The sequence below is a fragment of the Saccopteryx leptura genome, chromosome 10 (assembly GCF_036850995.1).
Source record: "Saccopteryx leptura isolate mSacLep1 chromosome 10, mSacLep1_pri_phased_curated, whole genome shotgun sequence".
Taxonomy (NCBI): Eukaryota; Metazoa; Chordata; class Mammalia; order Chiroptera; family Emballonuridae; genus Saccopteryx; species Saccopteryx leptura.
In genome coordinates, this window is record NC_089512.1 from 7,748,243 (window position 1) to 7,763,940 (window position 15,698).

The window sequence follows — 15,698 nt, forward strand, 5'->3', positions numbered from 1 at the left end:
TTGTTTAAATTTCCAGATGTCAAACTGCTGGAATGTGTGACACTGTCATTAAGAAACAGTTCCCAAGATTCTTTTTCTCTATCCTGGTATCTTTCTACTATTTACTGAGCTCAGAAAAAAGGAATGCTAATTTTCAGTTGCATCCCTTCTAATTGTTTATAATTTTGCTTTGAATTGTGTGATTTATATTTTTTTTATACATTTTGTTTTTATTTTTGTCTCTGTGTTTGATGTTGGCCTTAAAAAACACACAAAAAACAACAAATCAACTTAAAGCCTTTGGCCACAACTCAACCTGCAAAGACTTCAACATCGAAGGCCAAAACACAGCCCACTTCTGTCCCTAAGCAGCTGGCTCCCACCGCCTTTGGTGGGTCGACTAAAAAACCCATGAGCCTTGCTTCAGGCTCAGCACCAGCCACCCCACCCAAACGCCCTGCTGCTGCCACTGCCAGGCCTTCCATGTCACCTTCCAAAGACCTGAAGCCCAAGGTAAGGAGTCACGGAAGCACTGTGCAGGGCAAGGTTTTCCCCGAGTGGCACACAGGCTCTTGTTGCCACCAGACAGTGGAAGCAGGCTGGTGGGGCTGGGGAAAGGCTGGGGAAGGCGACTTGACAGTCAGTTTGGGGCCCATGATGCAGGTGTATCACTGGAAGGCCGTTTATGCTTTTTGCCTTTTCTGTCCCTGGTTGGAGTTAATATTACATCTACTTTGTTTTCTCCTCCTTGCTCCGAGCTCTCTACTTCTCGCCTATTTAAGCACTCACTAGCCAGTTTCCCTTTCTCCACGTACTGATCAGATACTCATTTTTGCTATAACTCCCATGTCAAATGCCCAGTCAGATTTTCTCCTTTGTCTTTGTCTTGAACCGTGCTGTGGAAGTACATGTGGCCCAAGACTTCTGTGATAAGCTCTTCCAGCTCGTCTCAGCCGGTCCTGGCATCCTGTGATAACTTAACTTTACTTTTGGCATTAGGCCACCTCTCACTGGGCTTTTCTGAAGTTTTTCAGTTTTCCAAGTTGCCCCCACAGAAGTGTCCAGAAAAGGTCAGTTTGGAACAGCATTACCTTCACAGGGTTACTGTAGGAGGAGAAGGCAGGTGAAGTCTGTGTGCCTTAGCATCTCATTTTATTTGAGAAGGGCCTTTATGTCAGCCTGATGTCTTTATTTATTTTTTCATAATTTTATTTAGAAAATTAAATTTAATGGGGTGACATTGATCAGTAAGAGTACATAGGATTCAGAGAAACATCTCTAGACCATTTGAACTGTTGATTATGTTCTATACCCATCATCCAAAGTCAAATAATTTTTTGTCACCGTATATTTGTCCCTGTTTACTCCCTTCAGCCACCTCCCGATGTGTTCTTTAAGTTTATTTTGGAAAGTAGTTTTCAAAACTGGTAGAATGTAGGAATTATAATCTAGGCTGAAATCCTGGCCAAGAAACTTAAGAAATTTTACTATAGCCTCAGAACAGTAAAATCTTTTAAAGCTTTTTGAGCCTCTTTTATCCAGTTTACTGCTTTTCTTGATTTTTAGAAAACAATTTCTAAGGATAGGAAGATAGAGGGTAATTGATTAGAGTCACTTATTCAGCACATATCCCAGGGGAGACAGAGCATGGTTTAGGAGTATCTAGTGAAATTGCACTCATATAATAAAAATAAAGAAGTGTACTTTACTGGTTTATTTATATACATTAACGCCTTGAATTCTCTCTCTCAGCAACCCAGGATGCAGATACCAGTAACTTCATTTTATAGCTCAGTTAAATAACCTTCCTAAAGTCTGGTGCTAGTAAGTGGCAGAGGCAGTATTTGAACTTGGGACCAATGACAATCAATGTTGATGCTCAGGGCCCCAGTCAACACTTTTCTTTCATGTTTTTTTGCCATCCAGCTTTTAAGCAGCATTCAAGTTACAGCTGACCTGAAGAGGTGACCTGCGTGACAATTATTACTGTTCTTTGCCTTTTAGATAAGAAACAGATGGAAACATTCTAAGAGATTGATAAAAACTAAAATCTAATAAAATTTATTTTTATCTTTTGATCTTTATTTTGGTAGAAAGATTTATAGAAGCAAACAAAGGGAAGAAAACATATTCCAAAATAAGTAGATCTGTGAATTTGGCAAAGGAGAAGATATGAATTGAGAAACAAAGGAACTCCCCTTAGGAAGGCAGGCTGGCTCTGCAGTTTGCTGAGGCCAAGTCCCTGGAGTATAAAGAATGTCAGATCCTTTAGAGAGTTCTGTCTCTATATTACCTATTTTCTAACTTCTTGTATCATTATTTTTGTTACTAGCAAAATATTAAGATCCTACTAGATTATTGGGAATTGTAGTCATTGTATGGAGAATTTGAAGGAGACCTCGGGGAGCATCTGGTTTGTCCCCCAATTCTAGAGCAAACAGAGGGGAGTCCCTCTGTATAGACTATCTCCTCTGTGTCTCTGCCAACATACAACCCTCTGAGTGGGCATTTCTCTTAGAGCTAAAGATTTGGATCTGCTGTGTCTGTGGTTTGGCTTACTCTCTTGAGTAATATAGTATGTTTGCTTATCAAAGAGTGTGTTCATCCCCTGTTCCTATAGAAACTAGGCTAAAATGATTCCTTTGTTTCCTTGCTAGTGACAGCATGCCCAGGCTCTATGGAGTGACCCAAATGCATCTGTACTTGAGAGACTCCTCTGCTTTCAGTTTATAGCTGTGACATCTGTGCTTCCCTTTTCCTCTATTAGTCAGGCCTGTGCCCTCTTCTTGCCCCTTCTCATTGCCGGGGGACATTCAGAGACTTCTTATCCTCCAATCACTAACATCACATTATCAAAGATGCCTTAGAGATCCTCTGTTCCAGTGTGCTTTATCCAGATGAGGAACGAAAGCCCAGAGAAGCTCAGTGATTTGTCCAAGAGCACCCTGTGAGTTGGGGGCCAGACTGGGGCTGGAGCTCAGGCACTGACCTGACTGGGTCAGTGTTCTCGTCTGCCGCCCTAGTCTGCTCAGCACCCACTGGGTGGGTGTAAGCCAGAAGAATGGCTGAATTTGACACCGTGTTTCATTTTTGTTCTGTTTATGTATTTGTTCATCTTTGGTCAAGTATTTAATATATTAAATCCATCAGTATTTAGTGCAGTAGAGCCTGAGACACGTGGGGTGAGGTGGACATTTCAGGGCCATTCATTCTCATTAGTTCAGGTTGGCTTGAGGTCGTTTGGTTCTACTTTTCCTGACCCCAGATCACACACTCCCCTACAGGGCCAGTTTCTCACATTCTCTGGAAGTCTTTGATCCTAGGACCATATGTCTTTTCCTGTCAGTATCTGCCAGACTCAGTACCCGTTTTCTGGTGTGTGTGTCTGTGGAAGCATCCTTTCACATGACTTCCTGGGGCTGTTTCTGATCTGCAACTCTTATTCCTCATTTCCTGTTATCAGCCTGTTGCAGAGGCAAAGATTCCTGAGAAGAAGGCCACACCATCCAAGCCAGCCTCTGCCCTGGCCTTCAGGTCTGGACCCAAGAGCACCCAGACTATTTCAAAAGCCACAGCAGCTGCCTCTGTTGCCTCAGGTGGGCCGAGCAGTAGGAGCACCCCCATGCCCCTGCCCAAGAGGCCTGTTGGTGAGTATTGTCACTCTTCCCTCCCTTGTGCCCCAGCCATAGCTCCAGCCAGTATCACAAAGAGCTGTGCACATCTGCTTGTGCATCAGTCCTTCCTGGGTGTGTTGGAAAGTGGCAGACTTGCCTCCAAGTGAGGTCAGCAGGTAGATATATTCAGAAAAACCATGAATGAAGGGAACTTCCATGAATCCCTAGGTAGAAATTACTATTCCTTTTTCTTTCTTTCTTTCTTTCTTTCTTTCTTTCTTTCTTTCTTTCTTTCTTTCTTTCTTTCTTTCTTTCTTTTTTTTTTACAGAGACAGAGAGTCAGAGGGATAGACAGGGACAGACAGAAACGGAGAGATGAGAAGCATCAATCATTAGTTTCTTGTTGCGCATTGCGACACCTTAGTTGTTCATTGATTGCTTTCTCATATGTGCCTTGACTGTGGGACTACAGCAGACCCAGTAACCCCTTGCTCGAGTCAACGACCTTGGGTCCAAGCTCGTGAGCTTTGCTCAAACCAGATGAGCCCGCACTCAAGCTGTTGACCTTGGGGTCTCAAACCTGAGTCCTTGGCATCCAAGTCCAACGCTCTATCCATTGCGCCACTGCCTGGTCAGGCTACTATTCCTTTTTTTAATGTATCCAAAGCACCTAGCACATTGTAGTTACAGACTTACATGATAATAAAAAGTAGTCCATCCAGTTCCATAAGTGTGTATATATTTTTTTCAGTCTTTTTTTTTTTTTCCGGGGCGGTGGGGGATAGACAGACAGGAACGGAGAGAGATGATAAGCATCAATCATCAGGTTTTTGTTGCAGCACCTTAGTTCATTGATTGCTTCCTCATATGTATCTTGACTGTGGACCTTCAGCAGACTGAGTGACCCCTTGCTCGAGCTAGCAACCTTAGGCTCAAGCTGGTAAGCCTTGTTCAAACCAGATGAGCCCACGCTCAAGCTGGCGATCTCGCGGTCTCGAACCTGGGTCCTCCACATCACAGTCCAACGCTCTATCCACTGTGCTACCACCTGGTCAGACTCCATACATGTGTATTGATCACCCATTTCTAAGGCCACTTGGAAGGTATTGTAAAGATACAGTGCCTGGCCTTGTGCGCTGCATACAACGTGATTTTATTTATTTATTTATTTATTTTTTAAATTTTTTATTTTTTTTATTTTTTTTTACAGAGACAGAGAGCGAGTCAGAGATAGGGACAGATAGATAGGAATGGAGAGAGATGAGAAGCATCAATCATCAATTTTTTGTTGTTGTACTTTAGTTGTTTATTGATTGCTTTCTCATATGTGCCTTGACCGTGGGGCTACAGCAGACCAAGTAACCCCTTGCTTAAGCCAGCAACCTTGGGTCAAAGTTGGTGAGCTTTGCTCAAACCAGATGAGCCCGTTCTCAAGCTGGCAACCTCGGGGTCTCGATCCTGGGTCCTCTGCATCCCAGTTCAATGCTCTATCTACTGTGCCACTGCCAGGTCAGGCAGCATGGGGTTTTTTTAGAGAGAGATGAGAAATGTCATCTCTTAGTTGCATTACATTAGTTGTTCATTGATTGCTTTCTCATACATTCCTTGGTCGGGGGGCTCCAACGAAAGCAGTGACCTTTGGGCTCAAGCCAGCAACCATGGAGTTCTGTCTATGATCCAAGGCTCAACTGGTGAGCCTGTGCTCAAGCTGGATGAGACTAGGGCAGGGGTCCCCAAACTTTTTACCCAGTTCACTGTCCCTCAGACTGTTGGAGGGCCACCACATACAGTGCTCCTCTCACTGACCACCAATGAAAGAGGTGCCCCTTTCAGAAGTGCGGCAGGGGGCCAGATAAATGGCCTCAGGGGGCCGCATGTGGCCCGCGGGACGTAGTTTGGGGACGCCTGGACTAGGGCATGGTTTTGACATGGTTGCCTAACGTACTACTTTATCCCCAAAGACAGCACAGTTCCTGGCTCAGAAGGAACATTCAGTAATTATTAAATAAATGAGTGAATCTCAGTAATAGGTCAGTTTGTTAAACATTATATTAAGAAGCATATGTTTGTATAGGCATCAAGACTGAGGGAAAACCTACAGATGTAAAGAAGACGGTTGTGAAGTCTGCATCAGGTAATACCACATCCCCCACTTTGTGGAACCCTAACTTGAACCCCTACCTCTTCGTGGCTTTAAGGTTCCCATTTGCTCTCTTTTCCTGAATGCTGTTGTCTCTCACCCCTGCCTTTGCAGGTGACTTGAGTCGCTCAAAGAGCACCTCCAGCAGTACCGTGAAGAAAAACTCCACTGTCCCTGGGACAACCCCCCCAGCGGGTGTGGCTCCCAGTCGAGTCAAGACCACACCCACGCCTCCCCGGCCCTCCGGGAATCCTGCTGTGGACAAGAAGCCCACGTCGGTCAGGCCCAGCTCCTCTGCCCCCAGGCTGAACCGCCCAGCTACCAACCCTTCTGGCCCTGATCTGAAGAATGTTCGTGCCAAGGTTGGCTCCACGGAAAACATTAAGCATCAGCCTGGAGGAGGCCGGGTAGGTCCAGGGAGCTTAGGGCCCTCGGCATGCTGGCCTCTGCTGCTTTCCCGGCCACCTCCACCCACTGTTGCTGAAGCATGTCCTCACAGCAACCCCGGGCACACCAGACAGGAACAGTTAGGATGGGGACTTGGTGTCAGGAAGTGTCAGCCTGGGCTCTGTGCCCGGCAGCTAGAAGGGATGGGCCAAGTTCTGGGCCTTCTCTTTTCATTGGAATCAGAGGGGCTCCTGTTCTGTATTTTGGGGTTTTAGTATTTTTGTTTCGAGGCAAGGGGTTCTTCTACTTTACAAAATGAACAGACGAGATCTCTGAGACTGCAAAGGGGAGAGACAGTGGACGTGAACCTGGTTTGTCAGGGTTCTCAGCCCTGCACTTGTGAGTGGCAGGAGAGACGGGGTGGGGATTCGGTCTGAGACAGGCGAGGGTATCCTCTTGTGGCCCATGACTGTCCTAAACGGAAGGACTTCTGTAGAGTGCTGTGATGGAGGAGGCTTGGCGGGCCTTTCCTCTTGTATTCAGCCTGGAATTCTTTGTTAACTGTCAGCAACCATGGGGACTTGGTGTGTGAAAAAGTTGGGGACAAAAGTCCACGTTCTAGTCCCTGGAGCCATAACCTTTTCACCTCCCACATCATTTCTAGCACTTCACCGCTACCACCCACCCACTCAGGGCAGGATATCTAAATTGCTTCAATCCAGAACTGTTAAAAATTTGCAGAGGGTCCAAGGTGAGGCAAAATCCTGGTGCAGTTGGAAGATGGTGATGGTGAATAGGATTAGTCTGGGGTGAGGGAGCCTGAGAGACGATGGCCCTGGCACATTCAGCCAGGTCTTGGCGCTGCAGTGCCACCGGCTGGCCTGTGTTTCCTCTCTGCACTCTTCTTAGGTGTTCATGGTGCAGGACATCTTGGTGGGGAGTTGAATAACAGCCTAGCGATACCATTATTTTCTGTTCTCACATACCTGAAGGGTGTGATGCTTCCATGTTCAGTAGTGGCACCCACTTGCTGGGGGCATACAGAACATTTGAGTAGGAGGGCGTTGTGATTGGAAAGCAACCACAACCCACACACAGGGCAGAATCGCTGGTTGAGCCCTCCTGCTGCCTCTGGTGATGCTGTCTGCTGCTCCTCCTGCCTCAAGCTTTGGTCTGCAGCTTCTCCCTCTGGCCCGGTCTACCCTGGGAAATGAGCGTTTGTTCCCGGGAGCAAGGGTGACCTCTGCCTGGTGGCCTGGCCTGGATTTGAGGCCCCAGCCTTCTTCTCCTCTTGGCATTTGGACTCTCCTGGTTTGAAATTTGCCCTCCCTTTATCTCCATCTAGGCCAAAGTAGAGGAAAAAACAGAGGCAGCTGCTGCAGCCAGAAAACCTGAACCTAATGCAGTCACTAGAACAGCTGGCCCAGGTGCGAGTGCACAGAAACCGCCTGCTGGGAAAGTGAGTCTTCCTTAGCCTTTTACCTCCGGAAGGTAAAAGATGGAACTGTTTCTCCAGCCTGAGTCACTTTCCCTTCTGTTGCACTTCTTCCTGTCCTTACACTAGTTTCTGCTTCTCCCGTGTGCCCTAGTGGGTGTTTGAGGATTCAGCCATCAGAAAAATTTTTGTGTCAACCCTGAAAGTTAACAGTTGGGTGCCCATTAGCCCTTTGGGGACTATTTATTCAGCAGGACAAAATGGATCTAAAACTCTCAAGTCACTTTCTTCACACTGACTTTCATCTGAAACTCATCTGGTAAGCATATGTGCACACACATACACTCACACTCAGCACCCAGGTTCTTACACACACACACACCCATGCACACAGTCACACTCAGAGCACCCAGGTTCTTCCTCAGTAAGGCATGACACTGGAAACCTTCCAGCACCCGTAACCCTGAGACTCTGTGATTAAATTGAACTAGAAGGCCCCTCTCGTAACACTGCTGGGTGTGAGGATGGCTCCCTAAGTCACCTCTTTACAGGAAGTTAGGGTGCTCATTGCAGTGGAAACCCAGCCAGCCCAGGGACATGGCATCAGCCAGAGGGTGAAGGTGGGCTGACCCATAGGTCGATTTCCTTTGCCTCCACCCAGGAAGAAGGCCCTCCTGCTTTTGGTGCGAACCTTCTTTTCTTAGCTCTGCAGGCAGGTGGTCTCTCTGGCCAAGAGCTTCCATGGAGGCCTGACCTCCAGCCTTTAAGAACCAGGGCGAGTCTCAGTCCAAGGAATTTGTACAGTGAGGTGAGGAAGGCTGCACTGAGGTGCCTGGGTAACGCCTGGAGGTCCTGTACACCTTCTCTGGCTCAGGCCAGGGTTTATTAGGAAATGTTTTATAAATAAGGCAAAAAATAGTGAGTTATTGGGTTGGCGTTTCTCAGGATGGATTTCTCTACTCTGGCAAACTCTTCAGTTTGGGAGCTGCATCATTTGCGAAGGGCTCTGAAGGGAAGGAAGGGAGCTGGCAACTGTTCGTTCTTGAGAAGGCTCCAAAAGAATTCTTTGTTCCAGCCCTTAGAGGCTGGGTCTTTATGTGACTGCATTTCAGGGAGCCACTCCTGTGCAGTACTGTGTACTGTGCCCCTGGATTGTACATCATTGCAGCCCTGCCTGCCCTCTCTGCACACGAAACTTCAGGGCACAGGATTGGGCATCTGAAGGACTGAAGATGGTTTTTTACCCTTGAGTGAGGAGTCTCAACCTAAACCGCAATTGTATTGGGCTTTCTGGAATCGAGACAACTGGGCAACGTGAGGAAACTGCTGAGGCTGCGGTCCGAGCTCCCCCTGGTGTGCAGGATTGTGCATGGCAGGTCCAGAGGCCTGTGCTCCATTTGCGTTTTACAGCTGAGCAGTGTCCCTTCCTTGCATTAGTATCAGGTCTGTGCCTTGTGAGCAAGCTGCCCAATGCTTGTTTCAGCGGCCTTTGCCTCCCAGAGTGGGCCTGGCTGCAGCTGTTCCAGGCCCCAGTTTGAAGGAAAGTGCCATCCTTGGGTCAGGGCTGGACACTGCTACCCCAGCTCTTGGGGAGGGAGTAGGCGGGGTGGTCGGGCTGTACCTGGGTGGGGACCTGGGGCTGGCTGGTGTCAGCCTTGTGAACCACAGCCCAGCCCCCAGAGAGCAATGATAATGACCATGTCGCACTTATCACATTTGCTTCTGTCCTTGTGTCATTTGTGGATGTTTTCGCCCCCTTGCCTTCTCCTTCAAATTCTTTCCTCTGTGCTTTCCACAGCTGTTCTTCAGATGGTGGGGCGGAGTTTAACAACACTCTTTGTTGGTCGTCGTGATCACGTGTGGACTCACAGCCTGCCCTGTGTCAGTTCTAACCAGCCCTCTCCCTTTGTGTTGTTTTTTCTGTTCTCTAACACTCCAGGTCCAGATAGTCTCCAAAAAATTGAACTACAGCCATATTCAGTCCAAGTGTGGTTCCAAGGACAATATTAAGCATGTCCCTGGAGGTGGTAATGTAAGTATCAGCTCTGGACACCTGGCATCTGAGGTTTAGTCCACTGTGGGGCACACCGGGGCGGGGGCCGCCTGCTTGTGCTGACAGGCCTGTGGCAGCCTGGCCCAAGCTTTCCTCAGGAAGCGGGCTGTGGGCTTGTAGTAAGGCTGGCGGGCCCCACACTGCTGTGGCGCTGCTCATTCAGCATCTTGTCAGCCCTGTGGTTTGGGGGGCGCCTTAGCTTCTCCAGCTGTGCCAGAGACCTGGTCTGTGGGCAGTGGCCAGCAGTGGGCCTGTCCCCTGTCTTGAGTCCACTCCTGGGGACACACACCTGGTTGCACTCCCCCCGAGCACGGTGGAGGTCGAGTCTCCCAGGCCCGTCTTGGATCCTCCTACTCACTTTCCCTTCTTCGTTACCCTTTGCTCTTTCCCTCTGCTATTCTTTCTCCTCTTCTTGCCCAACCTTCTCTCTTTCCTCTTCACTCTCCCATTCTTTCCTTTTTCCTCTTTATCTTTCTGCCCCTTTCCCTGTTTCATCCAGATGTTCTCTCATGCTACCCTGCTGTGCCAGCCCTGAGATCTGTGTTGGGGACACAGGTGACTCCAGCTCACAGGGAAGTCCCCAGTCTAGGGAGACAGGGACAAATAGTATTGTCAGTTAGTGTGTGAAAAACATCCCTGTGTGTTTTCCATGTGTCTCTGTGACAGTGTGCAGGCCAGCTGGACTCTGCAGCAGGGTCCCGGGGCATGCTGGGGAGCTGCCCACGGGCAGCCGTGGCCTGTGCTGCTCCTCCACCCGCCTCTGTCTCACCCCCAGTGTGAGCGAGCCCTCCTGCCTCGGTCTCTTCTGGGCTCATCTGACTCCTGTCCCTTATTGTCTTGGACTTGGTCCGCTTACCCTTTTTGTTTCTAGGCTCTGTGCCCTCTTGATCGTCCTGTCATCCTGCCCACGGCTTATAAGCTCCCCTCACCTGCAGTTCTGTTGTGAGGAATGTAGCCATAGTGCACCCCTTTCTTGCCCCATAGAGACCCCTTACCACACCTCCTTTCCAGGTGTCTCCCACCCTTGGCTCCTCCTGGCGTGGGCAGGAGCGTGACTTCGCCTTAAGGTAGCGTGTGCTTGGCCAGTGCAGCAGTTGGCCAGACACTAGCCAGCCTGGTGTGGGATCAGCTGAAGTGGGTAGAACTTCAGAAACAGTGTTTGAACCCTGCTCGTGGGTGCACCGGTGGGCATTGGCCCTCACTATTCCTCTCAGGCTTCTGCCCAGATGGAAACAGAAGGTGAACAGGGATTCAGAGGGAATTGGGTGTCTCTGTGTGTGTATTTTTAACACAGATGCATTTAGGTGTGTTGTGTAGAAGGTTTTTTGTTTTTTTTTTTAATTTTTTAAATTAAATTTTTTTTTTTTTTTACAGAGACAGAGAGTCAGAGAAAGGGATAGATAGGGACAGACAGACAGGAATGGAGAGAGATGAGAAGTGTCAATCATTAGTTTTTCATTGCACGTTGCAACACCTTAGTTGTTCATTGATTGCTTTCTCATATGTGCCTTGACTGTGGGCCTTCAGCAGATTGAGTAACCCCTTGCTGGAACCAGCAACCTTAGGCTCAAGCTGGTGAGCTTTTGCTCAAACCAGATGAGTCCGCATTCAAGCTGGCGACCTCAGGGTCTCGAACCTGGGTCTTCCGCATCCCAGTCTGACGCTCTATCCACTGCACCAACGCCTGGCCAGGCTGTTGTGTTGTATGTTTAAGAGCTCTGAAAATTAGCCCTGGCTGGTTGGCTCAGTGGTAGAACGTCAGCCAGGCGTGCAGGAGTCCCAGGTTTGATTCCCAGCCAGGGCACACAGGAGAAGCGCCCATCTGCTTCTCCACCCCTCCCCCTCTCTTTCCTCTCTGTCTCTCTCTTCCCCTCCCACAGCCAAGGCTCCATTGGAGCAAAATTGGCCCAGGCGCTGAGGATGGCTCTATGGCCTCTGCCTCAGGCACTAGAATCGCCCTGGCTGCGACAGAGCAATGTCCCAGATGGGCAGAGCATCGCCCCCTGGTGGGCATGCCAGGTGGATCCTGGTCGGGCGCGTGCTGGAGTCTGTCTGACTGCCTCCCTGTTTCCAACTTCAGAAAAATACAAAAAAAACACAAAAAACAAAAGAAAACAACTCTGAAAATTACTATTTGTTCTCTATATACTATGGTCTTCACATTACCTACACATGACATCAGCAAGCCTTTTTTGTGGGGGAAGGCAGTTTTTCAAAGCACTTGCATTTTAGGGGCTTCTGTAAACAGCAGGGTGTTTACAGACCCCACCTGCAAGCATCGTTTTCAGGTGGGATGATGAGGAACACCCCTGGCTGAGGTGCCCTCACTGCCCGCATCAGCCACTCTGCAAAGCCACAGAGTGGGCACGCGGCTCTGGCGAATGGGTCTGGCGTGCTGGTGGAATGGCATTACACATCCAGGCCCATTACACACAGCCCCTCCGCGGAGAGAGGTTCTGGAGTTCCTGCTAGGTTGAGGGGCTTGGGGCGAGATCCCACAGACCCCAACCCCAAGAGACACGCACAGACACACTCCTCATCAAGGCCAGGAGGCCGTCAGGAGAGAACTTGTGTGGCTGATCCCAAGTTAACATTTCGCAGCAGTTTTGATTCCATCTCACCCCCACGAGGGGGCTGTGTATGTGTAATGGGTTCCCAGACCTGCTGGCAGGGTCACTTCAGTAGCATATATTGATATCTGCTCCAGGCACACAGGTCTCACAGGCCAGTGACGACTTGTGTGAGCACAGCTACAGCCAGGCACAGGAGATGTGGGCTCGCTCATGCACCATGATGGCCACGGGAGGGACGTGCTTGCTGCTGGCTGTCAGGCTTCTCCGGGGAGGGACCGTGTGGGCCATCCCTGGAAACATGAGAAACACACGGCTCCCTGTAGCTGCAGCGTGCAGGGGACGCAAGTAGTTGGGAGGAGAGAGGATTGTGGATCCTCCATGTCTGGCCTAAGGAGGCAGGGCTGTGTCTCAGAGGCAGTGAAGCTTTTGAAAACTTTTCATTATAGAAATTTGCAAACACATACAACAGTTGAAAAAAGTAGTAAAATGGAGTGGATGTATTGATACTTTTTTTTAAAAAAGATTTTACTTATTTGAGAGAGAGAGAAGGTTGGGCCAGGAGCAGGAAGCAGCAACTCAGCAGTTGCTTCTCGTATGTGCCCTGACCAGGCAAGCCCGGGGTTTCAAACCAGTGACCTCAGCGTTCCGGGTCAATGCTTTATGAGCTGTGCCCCACAGGTCAGGCTGGAGTGAACGTACTTTTTACCCAGCTCCATTTATTTGTAGCCAGTCTATCTCCATATGCCCCCCCTAATTATTTTGGGTCTATATATCTTTAAAAGATAAGAATTTGTTAATATACACGTGTATATATTAAAAAAACCCTACTAACATGATACAAGTTTGCTTATTTGAATCAGGATATGGTCAGGTCCATATTGTGATTGGTTGGGTGTCTCTTGTTTCTTATAATTTTTTTTTTAATTTATTGATTTTAGAGTAAGGGGAAGGGGGAGAGAAAGAGACAGAAACACTGATCTGTTCTTGTATGTACCCTGACTGGGGATCGAACCAGCAACCTTTGTATCTTGGAATGACTATAACCAACTGAAATATCTGACCAGGGTCGATCTCAGCTTTCTTTTGCTCTACAAGTTACCTATTTTTTTTATAGTGTTCTTGTTCATGAGTAAACCAAGTGGCTTTCCTAGAATCTGGATTCTGCTGATTTCATACGCACACACATATGAATTTAACATATTTCTTCATCCCTCAATTTGTTTTATATTAATTCAGGTTTGATCGCCCCCTCCGCACCCCATTTTTATAAGACTTTCATAGGTAGTGTGGTGTTTCTATCAGGAAGCATATTGTGTCTTACTTTTCTGGTTATTTCTCTTGTGATACTGTCAACTGTTGGTGCCTGACACCTATATGTACAAGTTCAGTAGGGGTGCAAGTTCTACATTAGTGGCTGGAATATGTCTCTGAAGTGAAACTTCCCCTCATCAATTACTCTTTAATTGAGGATGAGGCAAGAGGTAAACAAATGGAGGCTTTTGAAGGCAGAACACTGAAGGAATGTGTGGGCCCCATGCCTAGGTGAGAACCTGGCCATGGCAAGTGACCTTTATTAACTCCTCACGTGTGGTCTTGGGGGTCATGCCAGATGGCTTGTTTTAAGCAGCTGCCACCTCTTTGGCTGGGAAAGTACTTCCCATTGTTTCCATGTAGGGAGAAGTGCAGCCTTGGAAAGGTGAGAGAGAGTGGAGGCTGTTGTTTTGATGATAGTAGGTGCTCTGTAAATCGTTGAATACGTGAAGCAGTTAGTGTCCAGTGGTTGCTGGTGTCTATGTAAGAGGTGATGTGGAGAAGAGGTGGAGAGCTGTTAGATCCAGGGAAGGGTTTAGAGAAGTAGCGGCCTTTGAGCTGGGCTTTGAAGGAAGGTAGGAGAGTGCAATGGGCTTGCTGCGCTAGGGAACAGCGTGAGCAGTTCCAGAAGCGAGAGAGGATGGCTACCGGCAGTCAGCCTCCACTCAGTACTCAGATGGCTGAGGTGAGGATCCTTTGATACTTCTAAATTTATTTTTGAGTGTAAAATATGAGTGGAAATAAAATTATTAGATATGATTTCATAACTTAAAAAGGACTTTGCCCCTAAGCTAAAATGAAACTGTGAAAGGATTAAAAAAAGGGAGTGAGGATGGCTTAGGGAAGCTGAAGATTGTGGAAGTTCCTCTGCCAGGCCGTGGGCTATGGGTGGGAATACAGACACACAGTAGACACATGTCTGTCCTCTTGACCCATAGTGGAGACCGTATTTCCTGACATTGGAGAAAGGAAGATAAGGTCCTGCAAACGAGCTATTTAATGGCATGATGAAAGGCCTCCAGAAGGTGTGATTTCTGCTAGCGTTGTTCTGTGGGCCACTGCATGGAGGAGCTGGTGATGGAAAGTCAGACTCTTCCGTAGAACCAAGGAGTGGCTGGGTCACTCACTGCAGCCCCAGAATCCCCATCTAGGGACCCAGCAGGCACTCTTGTCTGTGGATGTCCTTTCCTAATTTAAAGACCTTCCATCAGTCCTGGTACCGAAATGTTTTCCCAAGTCTCCTGCAGGGCAGGTATTGATAAGAGTTTGTTGGCCATCTTACCTAATATATATATCTCTAGGTAAGTAGGTAGATAGACAGACAAATATTTGTGCTGTCAGCCATAAGGGACAAATGCATTGAAAAGAACAGGAAGGAAATACACTGAAACATTATTGTAGTTTGTCTCTGGGCAAGAAGTTGATGGGAAAGATTTGATGTAGAATAGAAGGGTATTGCAGAAGAGGTGGATCCAGGAAAATGGTAGAAGAGCTGTCTGTGGATGCGTGCATAAGGTAGGCATGGAAGGGCCAGTGTGTTTATGGAAACATTGGCTGGTCTAGCTCGAGGTAGGGTCAGAAGCTACACACAGGACCAGGATCGATCAAGAACTCTTTTAAGCACTTTGGGAGGTAACCCTGACCTTGAACAGACTAAGATAAGGGCTTATAGAGGAAGAGAAAAAACTTGAACATGGAGAAGAAGATTATCAAGGGAGTGTGGGTTTGTCACCCTGAGGCAATATTTTTATTTTATTCTCAGGTTCAGATTCAGAACAAGAAGGTGGACATCTCTAAGGTCTCCTCCAAGTGTGGGTCCAAGGCCAACATCAAGCACAAGCCTGGTGAGTAGTGCTTCCCGTGCCCCGGGACACCTTGGCCAACTGGGTTTCACTCTTTATATCTTTGTCATTCCATAAGTCCTTGGGGCCTCCCCAACCCAGGACACAGTGCTGCAATAGAGCAGTCCTCAGTCCCTATCAGGGAGTGGGGACCAGGCCACCACGCTCTCAATGGAAGGAGGAGCGGGTGGTAAAGGCTGCCATTTTCATGGGCCTTATTTGAGGACATGCTGCTGTGTGCACGGTGTTGCTGGCTGAGGCCCGGGGAGAGGTGCGTGTACGGGGCCAGGATTAGTTGAAGGAGCTCCAGAGAGCAGGGCCAGGATGCCAGTTTCTGGAGCAAAGGGTATCCCCAGCAATGCAGT

General features: G+C 48.2%; 1 protein-coding gene across 25 annotated transcripts in view; it reads left to right on the top strand.

Moving 5' to 3' along the window:
- Nucleotides 1–15,698, top strand: part of MAP4 (microtubule associated protein 4) — a 173,905-nt gene that overhangs the window by 154,531 nt on the left and 3,676 nt on the right. For 11 of the 25 annotated variants that reach the window (XM_066351620.1, XM_066351624.1, XM_066351625.1 and 8 more), the window contains 7 exons: nt 277–492; nt 3,443–3,626; nt 5,668–5,727; nt 5,848–6,140; nt 7,466–7,579; nt 9,495–9,587; nt 15,255–15,336. In XM_066351620.1, coding sequence (XP_066207717.1) covers nt 277–492; nt 3,443–3,626; nt 5,668–5,727; nt 5,848–6,140; nt 7,466–7,579; nt 9,495–9,587; nt 15,255–15,336 — 1,042 coding nt within the window. The remainder of the gene's footprint in view (nt 1–276; nt 493–3,442; nt 3,627–5,667; nt 5,728–5,847; nt 6,141–7,465; nt 7,580–9,494; nt 9,588–15,254; nt 15,337–15,698) is intronic. The other 14 variants (XM_066351631.1, XM_066351639.1, XM_066351646.1 and 11 more) reach the window with 6 other exon arrangements.